The sequence below is a fragment of the Carassius auratus genome, chromosome 1 (genome assembly GCF_003368295.1).
Source record: "Carassius auratus strain Wakin chromosome 1, ASM336829v1, whole genome shotgun sequence".
NCBI classification, from domain to species: Eukaryota; Metazoa; Chordata; class Actinopteri; order Cypriniformes; family Cyprinidae; genus Carassius; species Carassius auratus.
The window spans coordinates 28,513,512-28,533,239 of NC_039243.1; the positions used below are offsets into that span (position 1 = coordinate 28,513,512).

The window sequence follows — 19,728 nt, forward strand, 5'->3', positions numbered from 1 at the left end:
CTCTCTGTATGGAGATTCGTCTCCGTGAGGGTGGATTCCACATGGGAAATCCCCAAGCAGGAAGCGCATTCACTGTGATTGTCATCAGCATGCAGGTGAGACCTGCACAAGCTGCAATAAAGATTTGGAATTTGAAACAACAGCGATGAAAATCTGCTCCTTTATGCTCGGTAGATAGTGGTAGAGGAAAAACCATGACCGCTGCTGCTGCGACGCTGAAGGCGTTGGGAAGAAGCAGTGAATCATCCAAGCAGAGAGGTCACTGGCTGGCGTGTTCTGCTGCAATGCCTGTTGCAAGAAGTGAGAAGTCTTCAAGTCTCATAGATCAACGAAAAACACTGTCATCACTGAAGCAGAAGAAATCTGAGGATCCTTTCCAGAATGCCCTCTTATATAGCCAGATGGCCCTGCCTATATTGGTGGGCTCTGGTGGGCTGCATTGCCATTGGTTCATATTTTATTCGTGGCATGAACCAAATGGCTGTGCAGTTACACTACATTACTTAAAAAGCACAGCCTAAAATTAACACTCGCCAAGCCCCAAATGTGAGTAAAAATCAGCGTTGGCAAGTAAATGTAACCGTGTCAGTCGCCAGTTGGTGGGTATAACTTTTACGAATTATAACAATGCAATGAAGTGAAAACAACAACCAGTTTTTAAAGAGATTTGCTGTTTCTGACATACGCAATAAAATTATATTTTCAGAACACAAGATCATCGTGATTAACTGTTCTGTCATAAGCGACAAGAGCGAATCAAATAATAAGACACAAACGGGCTGAAAGATCAGAGCAGTGTGATGGCCAGCTTGTGCCTAGACATGGCTCTAATAACTTACCTGAGAAGATTTTGCTGCTTTATTTCGGAAGACTAACTTTTACCCTCTTCATTCTTTATAACCCGAGAATGCAACGACATACCTGGGGTTACGCCACCTAAACGGTCAATGCACAAAAACACACACAATTATGTCAAAATGCACGGCCTTGGCGAGTTACCTTGTAAATGTGATCTTAAAATAGTTACAAAGTCTTAAATTACCATAAAGAGTTGGGAGAAAATGGATAAGTGTCAGATCCACATCATATGCATCAGGGTTTAAAGAGACAGTGCTGATTTTAAAGTCTGTCATTGATGTAAATCAAACAACAAAAGAAAAAGTGAAATCCTTGGACTGTTCTAGTCGCTGATTAAAAAAAAAAAAAATTATCTGCACAAGGGAGGCAGAAATCTGCTAGAATTTAGAACCACGTACCACAGGTGAATGACATCAGGGCTGTCAAGATACTAAACCATGGTTGCTTTAAAAGCCATTTCCCATGGAGAGACATGGAGTGAGAATAAAAAGGGTTTTATTCATTAGGCTTCAAATTGCCTCTTGGCAGTTTGTCTGTGATTACACCCTGTTGTCAGCAGCTGTTTGGCCATGGACAGCACAAAAAGACAAGAGAGAGAGAGAGAGAGAGATAGCACAAATAGTGGATAGTCATCTTTTCTGTCGTGCAAATGAAAAGTTATGTGAACCCAAAAGTGAAGGACAAAGCAATGTGATGATAAACAGAAAATTATTCAAAATGAGACAAAGATGAAAGGAGAATATTTAGAGTTAGGGTTAACCCTAAATATAATTACATTTATTTCTGCTGATCACAAAACTAAAAAAACTCAAACATATCCTGATTTATGTAAGTCAAGAAAATCAGCAACAATTAACTACATAGTTCGCTACATATGCCTACAATTAATGCCTAGTTCACACTACAGGATTTTAGCCCAGTTTAAAGGGTTAGATCACCTAAAAATGTAAATTAGCCCGTAAATAACTCACGCTCAAGTCATAGGTGTATATGACTTTCTTCTTTATGACGAATCCAGTTAGAGTTAAATAAAAAATTGTCTTTGATCTTTCAAGCTATTTAATGCCACTCAGCTGGTGTTGCAGTACATCAGTCCGAAAGCACCCATCCATAAAAATAAAGTGTCTCACACAGCTCCAGGGAGTGAACAAAGGCCTCCTGTTGTAAATCAATGCATTTTTTGTAAGAAAAATATCCAGATTCAAAAGCCAATGATCACTTTAATGTACTGTAGCTTATGCCAACAGTTTTACACAGAAGCAGCTCCAGGCTGATGACATATATGAGGTCGCGTTGCACATGCTCTGATGAGTCTCGTGAAAACCAACATTTGTTTACAGGAGCAAAGAAAGCAAAGTTTCCTTACTTTAGCTAAGGAAAACCTATTGTCTTCTATTGGCTTAAATCGAATTCCTCTAACATTCTACTTTACAAATCCTTGTTTTGTACTTCTAATTAGTGAGCATTGTTTTGTTTTGATCTCTCCCCTGCGCTTCTGTGTTCGTCACTTCTGAGAGGCGCATATGCAAAGCCGACCTCATACATCATCTGCTGAGAGCTGCTTCCGTGTAAAACAGTGAGCGCAAGCTAGATTAAATTGATTATTCAGTTTTAAATATTATTACAAAAGAAAAGCTGTGTGAGACACTTTTTTATTAAGGATGGGTGCTTTTTATTTTGGACTGATGGACTGCAACACCCGCTGATTGGCATTAAACAACTTGAAAGATTAAAAGATACATTTTTTATATAACTCAGAGTGGATTCATCTGAAAGAAGAAAGCTCTGCAATCTTGCAGATGTGACCATTTTAGGCTCATTCTGGAGCACTGCTGTTTAAATATATTAAATAAGTAGTTTATTTGTAAAACTTAATGTCAAGTCCACCATTTGCAACCCAAAATTGCTGTTCATCCTCTTTCCTCTAGCTCTACTTACAAACGAGTTGCTTTCCAGTGTTTGATTGAAAGGGCTGAAGTTACATTAGTATGTAACATTGAATGAAAATAATCCTAGATTTAAGAGTGCTGAAGCTTAAGGAAAAACTTGCCATGCAGAAGCAGGCGACTCTTAGAACACATGTATATGCAAACCTCAAAAAAACATCCTCTTTAGAAAGGCATTACATTTTCATATTCAAGAAGAAATTCTAGCATGCTAGCCAAAACAATGACAGTCTATCTTCCTGTAAAGTGACAAAGATAATTGTCTATGTTCCCCAATGGTCTTATCATGAGCTGGAGTGGATTAAGCTGCAGTCTGGAATTAAACCGAAGAAGCCCCCTTTGATGCAGGTGGAACAGAGGGTGTTCCACATGATTCAGCGACTGCTATGAGAATGATTCATGATTGATTCCTAAAGTTGTTTGCTGGTCTTTCATCAGTAGACCTACCCGCATTAAAAAAAGTGTCTCATTATATATATACACATACATGTATATATACTTGATTTTACAGCAGTTGCATCGCAAACCATAAATGAACAATTTCATAACACTTTATAAAATACAGTTTTATATGTATAATGTTTTCAAAACACACGCAATGACAAAGGGGTGTTGATACTGTTTCATATGCAATGATGTTAGAATAGGTGTAGGGCCGTATGATTTTTGAAAATGTGGAAAACATGGACGTAATCATGGAATACAGTGAAAAAAATTACATTTTCTGTATAAAACGGAATGCCATGGAATTTGCCAAATTTTGGATGAAAAAAATCAAAAGTCACAATTACATCAAAACGTGAAATGGACTAGTGCCTGTGAATATTAAGCTTACAAAAATACTATTTAAATATGAATCCTTCTTGTTCTGCTTGTCTCTGTGCATGAATGAATGGTGCATATGCACAATTTAGTTTACTACACGCCTGCTGAAGCGTGTGTGACGCTCACTGTGTTTTCAGCCTCTGTTGCCTTAATACATGAAGACATGAACATAATCTCTACAACTACTTTGAAATTCACTTCATGAGCATTTTACTGTTTCTTTTGAGAAAAACTATACCAGAAAATGAATGGAAAACATAATTTGTAAAAAATAAAACTTGAACTTTAGAAACCAAAATATATTTTCAAAGGGCCTTAAAATGTGCAATGGGAATTCCATGGGAACATTGTATATGGTTCAACTCAGCATGCTGAACTGAAACTAAAGTTATCAGTTTTGTGATTTTTGGCCAAACTGTTTAGAAGTTATAAGCAAAAATAGCCATTTTTCATATCTCCTGACCACCAGGTGTTGAAACTGTTCAAGTGTCCTCAGGTCATGGTTTTTATAATGCACACCAAGTTTGGTCTCAATATGCTAAAGCATTTCAGAGATATAGCCTCACATCCATTTTTGCATGCTCTTCATCAAATTCCATATCTTTTAGCCAACATGGTCTGAAGATGATCTGAGCTAATATTTGTGAAAATTAGACAAACCATCAAGGATGAGGTTTGAAAAAATTGCAAAAAAAAAAAAACCAGTAGACCAGTAGAATCTTACATTTTGGTGTGCCTTCAACTCTGTATGAGTCAGGGTTTCTGGTCCACAGGTAGCTGAGGACCAACTGTGATCAGTTCTCAGTGTAAATGCAATCCAGTGTGTCAGCATTCACAGGTCGACATCACACAGCCCCCTCTCTCCCGAACTGTCAGAAGATATATTTAAATATTGTGTGGGAAAAGAGAGATTCGATCGGTTATCCAGATAAAGAAGTAACTTGATGTTGCCAAGTGTAAAGGTGCCATGTCCTAATTGACTGCATGTGATTGCATGTTAATGCATGTAAACATAGCCTCAGAGACTCCAAATTTGTTATGGTGACAGTTCATACTGTACTCTGTCTTTGTGCTGAATTTCACTTTCCTGCAAGTTGTTCTATGGGCTAGACATAGACATAGAAGAAGAAGAAGAAGAAGAAGAAGAAGAAGACGAAGAAGAAGAAGAAGAAAAAGAAGAAGAAACAGAAGAACGCCAATTGATACAATAGGTCCCTTTGAAAAAACAAACAAAAAAAAAAAACTAAAACAAAACTTCATGATCACTAGAAGTAGAAAATTCTAAATAATTGTATTAAATGATGGATTAGAACATGGTTTGTTTTAAGCATCTTAAAAACACTACACTTGACATGTAAAGATCAACAACTTGATTTTAACCACAGCGGGTCTTTAATAATAAATATTATTGGGTTTTTGGGGCATTGCACCACATTACATTTTACAACCTCAACTAAACTTGCCTCAAATGTAATTTTTTTTATATTTTAAAAGACTCACTGACCTTCATTCACAGTTATGATGGTTTGCACTGGCCCCTGGATATGATATCATCCTGTTTTATGTTTTCCCTGCATGTTACTGCAAACAAAGAGCCTTTGGGGGAACATATGCCTTTTGTAAAACACTGCATGTATATGATGATAGGAGAAAGTATTTTAGCTTGTGCTGTCAATCGTTTAAAAAATTAACTAGTTAATCAAAAAAAAAAAAAAAAAAAAAAAATCTGATATTAATCGTGATTAATCCCACCTAATATTAAAATCTATAAATATATTTTTATATTGTAATTATTTCACATTCAATGTTCAAATTAATGTAGACACAACAAAGACATTATATATTTTATATTTGTTTAATTGAATTTTTTTATGACTGAGGGTGAGTATCACTGATAACAATACTATTGATGTCACGTGTCTGTTTCTATTTAGTTCTTGTCTTTCCTTATTTGGTTAATTTCCTACGGAGCCCCGGACATGGCATGCAGGAAAAAAACATTAGGCTAAATCGTGTGCATTATTTTGCATTAGGCTAAATCGTGTGACTATTTTGTTCCCTTGATTTATAAATGTGTGCACGATTTAATAATTTGTTTCCTCGATTTGCTAAATCATGCACACGATTTATAAATCGAGAACAAATTAGTAAATTGAGCGCACGATTTAGCAAATTGAGGGAACAAAATAGTAATCTTGTGCACATCTTAGTACATCGAGGGAACGAACTTGTAAATTGTGCACACAATTAATTTACTTTTTCTTGCATGTCATGTGTGGGGCTCCGTAATTTCCTGTTCTCATTAGTTAATCATCATCCATTCAGTTTACCCGTGTTGTATGAATCATCTCATTTGCTCCTTAGTTTGCCCGTCTTTAAAAGCCCTCAGTTTCTGTCTATTCCTTGTCTTGAATTAATGTTATTTTTAATGGTCTATGTGTGTTGAAGCTAATTAAATACCACCATTTCTTCTACTCCGTGTCAAGCGCATTTACTACAACAACATACTGTGACAACTGATCCCTCTAGGATTTTTTTCTATTAATATTTAAGTATTTTCCTAATATTTAACTATAGCAATTCATCATTTCAGTATAATGGAGACCTATCAATTTTAACATTTACTAGACTTTAAAAAATAACAACTTCTAATTTTTAAGTGAACTTAAACCAATCTTCACATAAACCCATAATGATAAATGTCATATTTGCCCATGCCCTTCAGTAAGTAGGAAACATACAGATATTGAATAAAGTTATCAAACACTAAATTCTAAATTAAATATAGATGAATCCTTAAAGCTACAGAAGTTAATTAAATTAAGCTAATTGTTAAATTGATTTCCTCTTTTCTCTCTTGTTCTCTGATTTACAGACATCACAGTTGTTTTTTGGCTGCTATTATTTTAAGAGCTGCCACTGCTGAAAATGATGCAGATTTGTTTTTAGAGCTGCCACTGCTGAATATGAGGCAAAAAAAAAAAAAGTATTTTCTCATAACTCTTTACTTTTTCTGACCCACTTCAGATTTTAAAGTCTCTATTAATGAGCTGACGAGTTGAATGGGGTGTGTTAGATTAGGGACACTTTAAACAAAAAGCTCCCTCTGTCACCTGTACCTTCTCTGTACCTTTTCTTTTGACTAGGGTGTATGAGTGCACACCAGATAGAAGTGTCACCTCTTTCATTTTTGTCGTAAAAAGAGATTCGGTGTCTAAATAAATGCAATTTTTGTCAAGAAATAAAAAAAGAGAGAGACAGAAGCAGCAGTTGTGTGTTGGGTGGCTAACCCTAGCTCTGCTCCTGCGTTATTTGCATTAAATATTTTGAAACGCACTAAACTGAAAAAATTTAATCGCATACATTAATGTGCTAATTTTGACAGCAATAATTTTAACATAAATTACACACTTCAAGTTCAAATTTAAGTCTGCCTGCAGTCCGCTCTTGAGGGTAATTTAATTTAATGTGACATATAACTTCTATGCACTGCAGTCTTGGATTGGTTAACTCACCCCCTTTTCCACACACACACACACACACACACGCCTACAATGCAAGTTCAAGCTCCTAGCAAATTTTCTGTACTTCCAGGAGGACAAATAATATCAAGTTTTGGTTGGCTGACAGTGCATTCCAGAAACATGCTAAGTGTCTGGGCCTGTTTTTTCTCACTGGTTAAGAGCAAGAAAAGAGGGCAAAGGAGGATTAGATCAGACCTGAGAACTGCTCTGGGAACTATGACTGATCTATAAGATTGGTCCACTCTCACAGAGAGCGGCCTTAAATATGAGCTGCCCTCTGACTTAAAACTTCATACTTGCAAATAAATCTAAAGAAAGACAGGAGGTCAACAAAGGCCCACTATCTAGGAAAATGGGCAATTTGTATGAATTAAATGTACAATATGCATATTTTTCATTAAAAAAAAAAACCATTCTGGCATCTAAACAATTATTAACCAAATATTTATGAAGACTGTTCTGAGCACATCATTTAAAAAAGTCATTTTGAAAAAAACATACATTAGACTTATTTTAAGTAATCTTTCTCTTCATACTGTATACTGTATACAAGATATACTTTTGGGCCACAAGTAGCATCGGCAGCAATGAATGTGAATGAACACAGTAAGTTAACACTGCATTGTTTATTTTGGAAGGTATAGGAGGTTGGGTTGGACCTAGTGAAAACGACAAGCCGAAGCTGGTAAGAGAGGTTCTTTCATTTGGAAACATGGAAACAAGGCTCCCTCTCTGTCTCTTATTTCACACTCACACCCGATAATCACACACACACACACACACACACACACACACACACAATAATTTATTCAATTCCATGCTTCGAATCTGAAGGATGAAACAAAAAATGTCTAAATTATATATTTGCTTTCCCCATAAAACATTAAAACCCAACAGTATATGTATCTTTGTGTGTGTGTGTGTGTGTGTGTGTGTGTGTGTGTGTGTGTGTGTGTGTGTGTAAATATGTAAAAATTAAATATCGAAAATGACATTGACACACTGTATGCAATGATATAAGGTTTTAAAAAAGCATGTGCCATATCTAGGTGCTATTTAACTGTGGGCTGTTTTGAGCACAGAAAAACAGGGGACATTTTCACAGACAGCTTCAGTTGCGGACGGGTCTTTAAAAATAGGGACAGTCTGGTCATCCTGTCTAATAGGCTTGGACCTCTTAGACATTTTTGAATGTCTCGTTTTGTTCATCAACAACCATATTGTTTTTCCCAACGCATGCTCACTGAAATTTTGTTTTTTGCCTTAACATAAATGCAAACAAACAATTCACTGCCGTTTGGAGTTGGAAGGAATACTAGTGGCAGTAAAACACTAACAGCATTTATTCGTTTTTTACAAAAAAATTAAGTATGATTACAGAGGCAGATTTTCAGCTAAAGGTGCATTATATAATATTGACGGGTATAGCGGTTGAATCTTCTCAGACTTTACTCTGGCGGACCCTGTAAGTTGATGAGTTGATTTATCTGCATTTTATATTCCTCTGGTCATAGAGCTTTTTAGTTAGATTCAAGGTTTTTAAGTCAGGTAGAATCTGCGATATCTGACACTTGTTAATTTGCTGGTTTCCATTTCTGCAACGGCAGTGTTCTGCCAGTTGATATCTCGGGGAGTTTAAATACTATTTGGTAAACTTCCAGTGAGTGGAATCACACAATTCAAAACAAAAACAGACATTCTGACAAGGAGCCTGGATTTTAAAGCAGAGAAACTGGCTGCAGCATTGTTTCTCTGAGAAACAAGTACAGGTACTGTATGTGAACTTAACATGTTTCCCAAATATTTGCTTTTGTACGATCAAAAAATTACATATAGCACCTTCAATATTATTGATTCCTGGAACAATTATATGTTATGACCTTAAAACATGGTAACACATTACAATAAGGTTCATTAGTTAACATGAACTACGCATGAAAAATAGGCCTACTTCTACAACATTTATTCATCTTAGCTTATGTTAGCTAATGTTAATTTCAACATATACTAATGCATTAAAGAAATTCAAAGTTTTACTTGTTGACATTAGTTAATGCACTGGAATTAACATGAACTAACAATGAATGACTTCATTAACTAACATTAACAAATGTATACTGTAAAAATTATATTGTTCATTGTTTGTTCATGTTAGTTAATACATTAACTAGCATTAACTAATGGACCATTATTGTAAAGTTTTAACCAAAACACTTTTACGATAGAACAAGATTTGTAAATGTATACATTTTGACATCTGCATTACACAATTACAAAAAGTTCCTTATGCATGGCTTTTCTGACATAGTAAACCTGCTCAGTAGCTCACCTGGTACAGCAATGTGGTGTGACGTGGAGCGCTCAGGTATGAGTCCAGTAAAACATGAATCCCGATAAAAGAGCTCAAAGATTTAGATGACCATGCTAAAATGGCTTGGTTGCTTTATCAAATATGTTATTATCTCATGTTTGCCTTTGTTAACATTATTGGTGAGGTTAGGTAAGGCGTATATATATATATATATATATATATATATATGTTTTTTAGTAGCACTCACTGGGCATTTCAATTCTAAACTGCCACAATACATATAACAGCCAACGTAAAAACAAATAAAATAAAAAATTAAAACAGAAAACTGAACTTTAGGCACCACTGATTGGCCATTTTACGGTGTTTAAAAGTGTCATGAAACAGGCACACACCCCTTTTTTCTAAGTCAAATATATATATATATATATATATATATATATATATATATATATATATATATAATTATTTGATTTGATTTACCTTTACCTTACTATTGGACTATGAACTATTCTTTTTTTGTTTGGTTGGCAGGTTAAAACTGACCTGTCAGTAATATACTCAACATCACACCTATCAATTCAGTAGCCCCTGAATGAAGTCTCTATTCTTCATCTGCCCCTATATTTCATATTTGTTTATGTCAATAGACAGAAACATACCGACAAAGAGAGCAATATTTGCATTATGCACTATCTGAACTAACGTCAGCTGTTCAGAAAGTACCTGTTACCATAATGCAGACTGTTCCTCTTCTCAGCTCAAATACTACCTACACCTTCAGATGCATGAGGGTTTCATTCTGGTTAGTAAATCAACAGTGGGGACAGCCCAGCAGAGAACACAGAAAGTCCAGAAACCTTTTTTTTACTAATCTATCATTTACATGATCTTTACAAACAAAGAGGCATCTCAGTGTGACTGTGTTTGCTTACTTACAGGAAGTTCCTCATAAGAAGAAATACGGTTTGACTTATCTATATCTCACTTCTGCAAGTTCTCAAGCAGCAGAAGGCAGTTTCGCAATACGACCGGCAGTTTCCTGTCTCTGATGATGTGTGAGATGAGTGTGTAAGGGTGCATGCATCTGTTTATAAGAAATTAAAGAGAGTGTCTTCTAAAACCTAAAACTTTCTAAACTGTCTGTAAATGTGTTCTGTCAATGGAGTCAACCACTGTTCGGTGTGAAACTGAAAGTCTGATGACCAGAATGCCTTGTCTTGCACTAACCTCACTAACTCTTCTCTATTACTCATAGCTCTTGCACTGACTATGAGTTTTTACTGTCTGGTACTCTCTTTCCTGTATGTCAGAAAAAAAAAGAACCCGCTGAAGACGCTTTCACTTTTCAAATTGCAATTCATGTTGACTTTAAAAGGATAATTTAAAACAAAAATAGAAAAATGTCTTTCGTCCGTAAAATGAATATCACTGGGGTTCAGTGTTGTTTTGGACCCTTTCATTGTATAAGCAAAAGCATATCTTCTTTAATGTTTATTGATTGTGTGAAGTATGTCTTTATGTTAACATTACCTTGTAAACAGCTGTGCAGAGAAATGGATGATGCAGTGATCTGATTAGGAGTAAATGTGTGGTATATGTGTGTGAGAGTGTGAGGTTAAGGCTATGGTAAGATGTTATAGCGACAAAAAAAAAAAAGAAGAATGACAATTCTTTCTACAAACTTCGGATATGATGGTGGTAAGCCTCACAATCCTGTGTCTCTTTGACTTCATTTAAATTCTGAAATGTCCCAAAGATACCACTAGTGCAGTGCAAGAGTGCAAGAAGGTTAACAGGCTCTAAAACATTTGTCAAGTCTTTTGGTCTCCAACAAATGGGAAAATACCTAGTGCCACTCAAAAGGCAAGCCAAATGCAGAATAACGCTGCACATCAGCTAATGCACATGAAAAGGAACCAAAAAGCATAAAAGGGAACCAAAAATGATTAAAAGGAGAATAATGTTTTTTCAAAAGGAATGAAATAACGAGCACCATTTTTAAAAGCCCCTCGGAGAAAAGGCCCTGCTCTTTGCCTGATTGACACAAACAAGGGCAACTACGTGTAGCCTGTGTCACTTTCCCTTCATGTGCCTGCTGACTCTTTCTCCTCCAGCAGCTGTCAATCACCTTCAAGTGTCTCACTTTCATGGGGCTTTGAGGTCAGCATCTGCTGAAAAGCCTCAGGGCAGAAGGAAGTGGAAGTTGACAATGCAGGGGAAGCTTGGTTTCACGTGGATGCAATATTTTTCAACTCCAAAGCTGCAATTGTGTGACAGAGCTTGCGTAAAGGTTAGCAAGAATGACTTCTAAATTTTACCATTTAAGGTGAAATGAAAACAACAATATAGTATTACAATGAAACAAATCTCACTTTTCTGAAATGCACCTTAAAGTCAGATATAATGTATATAAGATGCTTACATGACAGTACAGAGGGGTGTCATCCTAACCAGAATGGCAAATCATTTTAAATTATTTTTTATTCTTTGGGTTTCCTCCACTCTACCAACCATTTCTTAATAGGTAGGATGGTGTTTTTTGTACAATAAGTAGGGAAAAAAGCCTACTCATGGCAAAAATAAGGTTTTAGAAAACTACAACTTCAGCTGTTTTTGTGAACCAGTCATGTAATAGATCTGACAGAAAACAATATCATAAGATACTAAATATCTGCTTAATGATAATAATAATTATAGAATGTCTGTTTACCAATAATTAATAATACTCTACATATTTATGATGTAGACCAATATATTAATCCTTAGCACAACAGTAATTACCTTTTTTTTTGGTAAAAGGCTTATCTCTCTCACAGACATAATACAAAAACACTTTTCTTTATTATGCTCATTATAACGCAGTGTTTGGGCTTGCAAGGAATACTTGGTGATAAATTAATTGTTTTGAGACTTTGTGAATGAATTGTTTTGAGAAAACATAACCCGTCTCAACTCCTCAACCTTGCAAAAGGATTGTCTGAGGACAAACAATACATGTCTATAAGTGAAATCAAATCATCTTATTGACCATTTCATGGGAGAATTTATAAGCAGCTGCAAAGATAAACATAGCATTGAAGGAATGAAAATAATAAGAGAGTGTTAGTAACATGTGCAGGTGTTGAAGCCTGTCCTTGTCTTTCAGCAGGCTGTGCATGGACCCAAGATTAGCCTGGGTCTCTTCTCATCTATTTTTGCCTTACAGAAAAGAAGATGCAAAAGCATACTTGAGAGTGAGGAATGGAACCTCTCTCGGTGGAAGACAGTAAATTAAACTTGTGTACTAAATCGGCCTGGCTCATGAACGAAGACTTGGAATACAACAAACAGGACCGCTTTTATGATACTAAAAGCTCCAGCCCATTATTCATTGTAAGTGAGTGGAAATAAAGCGACCAGGACATAATGCAAAACTTTCCCTTAGTGTTACAGTAATGGAAGTCAGTCATGGGTTTGGAGCGACATCACAAAAGTAAAAGAAAAATCATTTCTCATGTTCATGTTCACAGTTTAAGACAAATGATAAACTCCTGAGGTCTTTTGGGGCTTCCCCATCCTGAGAGCACATATTCAAACTATCATACCTATTCTGAATGAATATTTAGCATGTCAGTTTCTTTCACTCCTCAACAATTCCTGCATTGACTGAAAATTCAAGACCCAATCCCAAAAGAACAAGACGGGACGAGCCTCTTGATGGTGTGATGTTTGGAGTATAATCTGTCAGATGAACGCTCTGCTGTTATCATTATACTCTCAGAATAGTAAACTAAAGGCGAAAATCAATCACAGCCAAACTAAAATAATATAATTTGCGTTTTAATTCCAAATTTAGTTATTTAGATTTTGGATTAGATGAAAGATGCATAGGGTTTTATACATCGATTTAGGCGCCAATATTCCACATCAGGAATGTTACCATTTTTACGTGGCAACACGGGAAAAGCTTCAAAGCAACAGGGACACGTTTTCCAGCTGGAAGAACTTTGAGAAACTGAACAACGCTTTCATTATCACATAAGCACGCTGTGGATGTATAAACGAGGCACTTACACAAAGGCATGGTAGATAAAAGCCCAGGCTCTTGGTCTCTCCAGCACGTTGTACAGGTAGTTCTGAATCCTCCGGTAGCGCGCGTTTCTCCGGCCGCTTTGCGCGCCGTACACCAGAGGCTTCCCGAGCAGACTCAGCCGAGCGCCCTGCTTCCCCTGAACTCTTTCCGTGCCCGACGCACCTGTGCCGGCATGAGATGCGGACAACAGTCCGTCCCCTGCCCGTGAGAAATTGTTCTTCATCCTATTACCGCATTCCACATTATGCAATCCGTAACTTTCGGCGCGGTGCCCCGGAGAGGTGTTCATCCAGAGGCCAGATCCGGCCTCACCTCCGCTGTGGTTGTGGGGCATGGCATCACCAACGCGGACCCAAACACGCGTGGCATGCGTACTGTTATATCTCTGATAGATGCGACGGGAGAAGCAAGAAATTACCAACGCGAAATGTTAAAAAGACTCAAAATAAACAATCTACCTCCGGACGCCACTTTCTTCGCTCCTGGTATGGACACACTTCAGTATGAAGTGGGTGTATGAAATCACTGAGGGCACTGCTGGCGCTGATCCACGAGAAGAGCCCGTCAAAGTGACTTTATCTGACTGCGGCTGAGTCGTACTTGAACAGCTCGTGTTACTCCAGCGCGCGCTCCACTCGCACGCCTGGCGTTACTGCGCACAGAAAAGCAACTGCGTGCTGCGTGCTCATGCTGGAGCACATATAAAGCGTTTCCGTCATATTAAATGGTCCCAGTCACCCGTTATCTTCTCCGACGTGAGTCTGCGGTAGTCTCACATTTCTAGTAATAATTCAGTAAATAACAAGTTCTGTGTCCTTTTCTTAGTCGTTTCCCTGACTGGTAAACTGACGGTTCTGGGCTCAAGCACGTGTTTACATAGTAAAATGTTTATTTGCACAACAACTCGTTCTTGAAATCGTAGTTCCTAAAGTTAAACGGATAGAATGCGGTTACCCAGTGACACAAGGCTTCCTTTCAGGAATCATTGCTTAAAAAAAAAAATAATAATAATAATAACAATAATTCCGGTTTGCATTAAGAGGAGTGTACTAGTCAAGCTTTAACCTCTCAAATTATGTTAGTTCAGGGGCGTAGCCATTTTTTCAGAAGTGAGGGGGACAGATATCACACACACACACACACACACACAGAAACACACACACACACACACATATATATATATATATATATATATATATATATATATATATATATATATATATACATATTTATATGTACTTTGGATCAAATAAATGCAGGATTGGTGTACAGAAGAGACTTCTTTAAAAATATTAACAAGCTTCTGTTCAGAAACTTTTGACTGGTAGTGGATATATATGCAAGTTAAACTTTTCTCTACTTTCTAGTTTTTAATTGGCATAGAAATCTATAACTGCTGGGCAATAACAAATAATAATGATTTGTTTATATACTACTAATTTCAATAATAATAATCAAAATAAACAAACTGTATACAAAGCCCAACAGTTCAAAAGTTACTTGGAGAGAGCTTAGCAAATTTGACCCATGCATTATTTAGAAATTCACAGTAAATTGCATAATTTAAACTTTTAATAAATTGACAAGATTCTATTATAATTTCGTCTTTATTAAAAGTTTCCTTTAAAAGAAAGCCTCTGCTAAACATTTAGGTTATCACATTTTCCCTCTCATCCAGAGTCTCTGTATAACAACTGTCAGACAGCCCATGTGACTCAAGCCAAACTGAAATCCAAACGAACACTGTTTTCTGTGTGGGCTTGCTCGCCCTCCCCTTCAGCTAAACTAGATCTTCTGCTATCATAATGATCCATCTGTGAGAAGAAAAAATATTAGGCTAAATGCTTATTCATCATATCTTTCGTGGACTTCGACATTAGTGAAGTGCAAAATAAAAAATTTCTTAAGTTTAACATAACATAATATATATATATATATATATATATATATATATATATATATATATATATATATATATATATATATATATATATATATATATATATATATATATATATATATATATATATATAGTACAGGCCAAAAGTTTGGACAAACCTTCTCATTCAAAGAGTTTTCTTTATTTTCATGACTATGAAAATTACAGATTCACACTGAAGGCATCAAAACTATCAATTAACACATGTGGAATTATATATGGGATTATATACATAACAAAAAAGTGTGAAACAACTGAAAATATGTCATATTCTAGGTTCTTCAAAGAAGCCACCTTTTGCTTTGATTACTGCTTTGCACACTCTTGGCTTCTCTTGATGAGCTTCAAGAGGTAGTCACCTGAAATGGTCTTCCAACAGTCTTGAAGGAGTTCCCTGAGAGATGCCTAGCACTTGTTGGCCCTTTTGCCTTCAGTCTGTGGTCCAGCTCACCCCTAAACCATCTGGATTGGGTTCAGGTCCGGTGACTGTGGAGGACAGGTCATCTGGAGCAGCACCCCATCACTCTCCTTCTTGGTCAAACAGCCCTTGATGCCTTCAGTGTGACTCTACAATTTTCATAGTCATGAAAATAAAGAAAATTCTTTGAATGAGAAGGTGTGTCCAAACTTTTGGTCTGTACTGTATATATATATATATATATATATATATATATATATATATATATATATATATATATATATATATATATATATAAAATACACATGGCTGATCATGGGCTGCATTCCATTTGCTTCACAACCTTATATCCAATGACTCAGAATCCAGCATTTATGCAAACAGCATGCGACTGAGTTCCAATCGTCTACATTAGAGGAATAATTACCCTCAGACTCACATTCATTTTGGCTCATCAAGGGCTAAGATTAGAACTATACTCTTCACCATCTGCGTGCTACAGGACTGGTATTAACGAGACTCATGTCTTGTGCGTTTTTCATGGTGAGAAACTTGAGAAAAGGGTTCAGTAAAGCCCACAATGGAAACCTCTTCTGCATTCCATGACCTCTGTTGCTGCAACTCGCCCCATCACTTGCCATCAGTCATGAGTGGAACACTGGGGTCACTGGCTGAACACAGGGACACGTATCAGGCTAATTGCTGTGACGTGAGCTCACGAGGCAATTGGGCATGCAATCATGTTGCACTAGACTACAGAGGCAATATAGGTTAAGTTAATTGCATTTAGTAACTTTTTGCTTAAGGTGGAGTTTGTTGATTGTTTTTGATGGTAAGTAGACTACATTAGTTTGGCTACTGTATTCCTGTCTTGGACATACGGTTCTTGATTTTAGAATGATTCAAAAGAAAGGCTAGTTCTTGCTATCAATTAACCCTAAAATGTAAGGTTTAAAACAAACGCATCCCAAATTATCTATAATTGCATTATTATTATTATTATTATTATTATTATTATTATTATTATTATTATTATTATTATTATTACCACAGGGTTTCGTCAACCTGTCAGGTTGCTGATAGTGTTGAGTTCATAACTCTCCATTGTGCAGTTACACGAGCCGATTCTCTGAAGAAGATTCTAACAAACGTCTGCCCTCTGCTGGTGACTGTAAGGATAACTCGCACGGCAATATTTAGTCAGCATTGATATGGAAATAGAGTAGACCTAGGTAAGTTGTCACAAATATATAAATACATTCCAGTAACTATAAAGCTTTGGGTCAAAAGTGCTAGTACATGGTTTCCCTCAGCAGTGGCTTTTTTTGTGCGTTCAAAATACCTAATTCAAACTGCTTTGAGCATTTTTTTAATGAATTGTTTATTCCAGAATAATTCCAATATGATAGGGCAAGCCTCATTTATATGGTGCCAAGTTATACACTTTGTTTAAATGTTAGAAACTAACACAATCTATTGCAACATTTGTTGGCCAAAGTTTTCCCCCATCATTTGGAGAGAGAAAAAAAATCATTGACACCATTTTATTTTATAATCATTATATATCATGATATGTGATATACTGTTTTGTATTACATATATGAATTAAACTATGAAGAATGATGGCCTGCATGCCCTTGTCAAACTATTTTTCTCAGTGCCTCTCAAGAAGTGGAGACAACTGAACCGACCGGGACATATAAGATTGGGCAAAAAAAAAAAAAAAACACACACCTTAATATGCTTCTTGATATTAACTGTTAATTCGTAACATAATATTTGTCATAATTATAAACAGACTGGTTGGTTTGTAGAGGAAAGTTGAACCTTTCACTGCCATGTTATTCTTCTAGTTATTTGTGTGTACACGTGTAAATCATAAAAATGAATGGCAGATTCTGTGTGTCTTGTTTATTTCTTTGACGAGTCCCATAATTCAAGCCCTGTGGGTTTCCATGTTGAGTGTCTGGTATTTGTTTGTTTATCTCCTTTGCTACGAGTGCTTTGCTCTGGTGTAAATAAAGACTAACTTCACAAATTCCCCTACGTCTCCTCGCTCCGTCACAGTAGCAGCAGCAGCACTGACAGATTCCCAGTATTGAGCAAAATGCGAAACATCTAGCCAGTCTCCTATATACATTAGCTTCCCATAATACATGCTGTAAGTTGGATGAAACTATACATTCTCTGTAATTAACTTATTTATTATATTTATTTATTTTCAAACTCTAATCTTGTGTTTCTAAAATCTGGAGGAATTTATAAACTTACCGTTTGTTTGTCTAATCACTGTTGATGAATAAATAGTTTCAGTTATAAGAAAAGAACAAACATCGGGTTTAAATTCCTTTCACACACATTTTTTTTATTATTATTTTGGAAATAATAAAAATGATTTTTTTTTCATATACATATAAAACTTGCACATCATATGAGCCACACCTGTATACAAACAGAAATGTTGCAGTGAATACTTTTTCTTTTTCATAATCTCAGTGGATTACATACTAGAAGTTGTAAACAGTCAGCATTGTTTCCCCCCCACTACCCAAGAATAATGATCAAGTAAAATAAACACACGTCTCTCATGAAAACAAAAAAAAAACAATCCAAAATGTCTGATAGCAGTGAAGAATTTGGCTTGAAAACACAGAGAAAATGACGATCTGGCTACAGCTTTTGAGCAGGGTGGTTCAGCCCTCTAAAAGTGACAGAGAGAGCTCTAGATTTGGACCCATATGATAAGAAAGGTGTCCGCTCAGCGGTCCATTATATTGGGATGTTTGTTCTCAAAATTAAGCCTTGGCCCCTTTGCAAATATGGCTTAACCACATGGTCATCTCATTTTTACAACACATGCGCTAATACATCTCTGTGCATCTACATTTATATTTACCATGTATATTGTTATGTATGTATGATGACGTTTTGATCTTGGTATACTCTTGAATAACTTGATGGGATGTATACACATTTTCTAGGTTATTTTCAGTGGTTTTGAGGTAAAATATGATATAGTAAAGTTAGTTTTTGTTCAGTGTTACAGTACAGCACATTTTCCCCTAAGGGATATAAAAGATAAAAAAAGGAACAATCAAAAACTTGAAAAAAGAAAAAAAAATGGAAAGAAAAAAATATTCCTACATTCAGCACCGGATGGAGGACATGAACTAGTCTTTAGCTGATCTGAAACGTTTGAGTGAAAGCAAAAGGCTTCTTTTTCTTGGTTTATCTCTTATATTCAAGTACAAGCAAACTGTACAGGTACATGCAACATACAAGCTGGCCTACAGTATGTTGAACTAACACATATCTATTTCTGTTACTTTTGAACATTTGTGTAGTCTGTTTTACAAAAGTGTGCATGCAGCTGGGAGTGATCTGAGTCATGCTGCTCCACCGCACTGGAGGGAGGGGCCAGTGGCCCGATGATGATGATTGGTGTTTATGCTCGTGATGGAAAAATCCGATTGGTCACTTCAACATTTACAGAGACACACAAGAGGAATTTGCATGACTCTTTTCTCTGTTTTCTATAAAGTACAAAAAGTGGAAATAAAATTAACAAGCTTGTTGGCTTGTTTTATGTTAAATATATATTTGTAATCAGATAGTTTTTTTATTATTATTTAAAAAAATCAAGCTTTTGTGTCTGCATTTTTAATTCTAAATAAAGACATATGTGCAAGGGCTTGGGTCGATCATTTGACCTCAGAGTGGTACAGTACAAGTTGAAAGTGGCTTTTGCTATACTAAAAAGAGAAATATGCATCTACACGAACACTTACCATCAAACAGAGTTAAAAAGTTAGTTTAGTGTCCGAAAAACTCT

At 36.1% G+C, this 19,728-nt stretch overlaps 1 protein-coding gene across 2 annotated transcripts in view; it reads right to left on the reverse strand.

Moving 5' to 3' along the window:
- LOC113106375 (potassium voltage-gated channel subfamily KQT member 5-like) overlaps positions 1-14,512 on the reverse strand; it is a 93,037-nt gene extending 78,525 nt beyond the window's left edge. The window contains exons 1-2 of one of the 2 annotated variants that reach the window (XM_026268248.1): positions 13,998-14,512; positions 13,521-13,924 (exon numbers count right to left, since the gene is read on the reverse strand). In XM_026268248.1, coding sequence (XP_026124033.1) covers positions 13,521-13,873 — 353 coding nt within the window. In that variant the 5' untranslated portion in view covers positions 13,874-13,924; positions 13,998-14,512. Of the gene's footprint in view, positions 1-13,520 lie in introns of both variants that reach the window. The other variant, XM_026268240.1, reaches the window with a different exon arrangement.
- Positions 14,513-19,728: the final 5,216 nt, after the last annotated feature.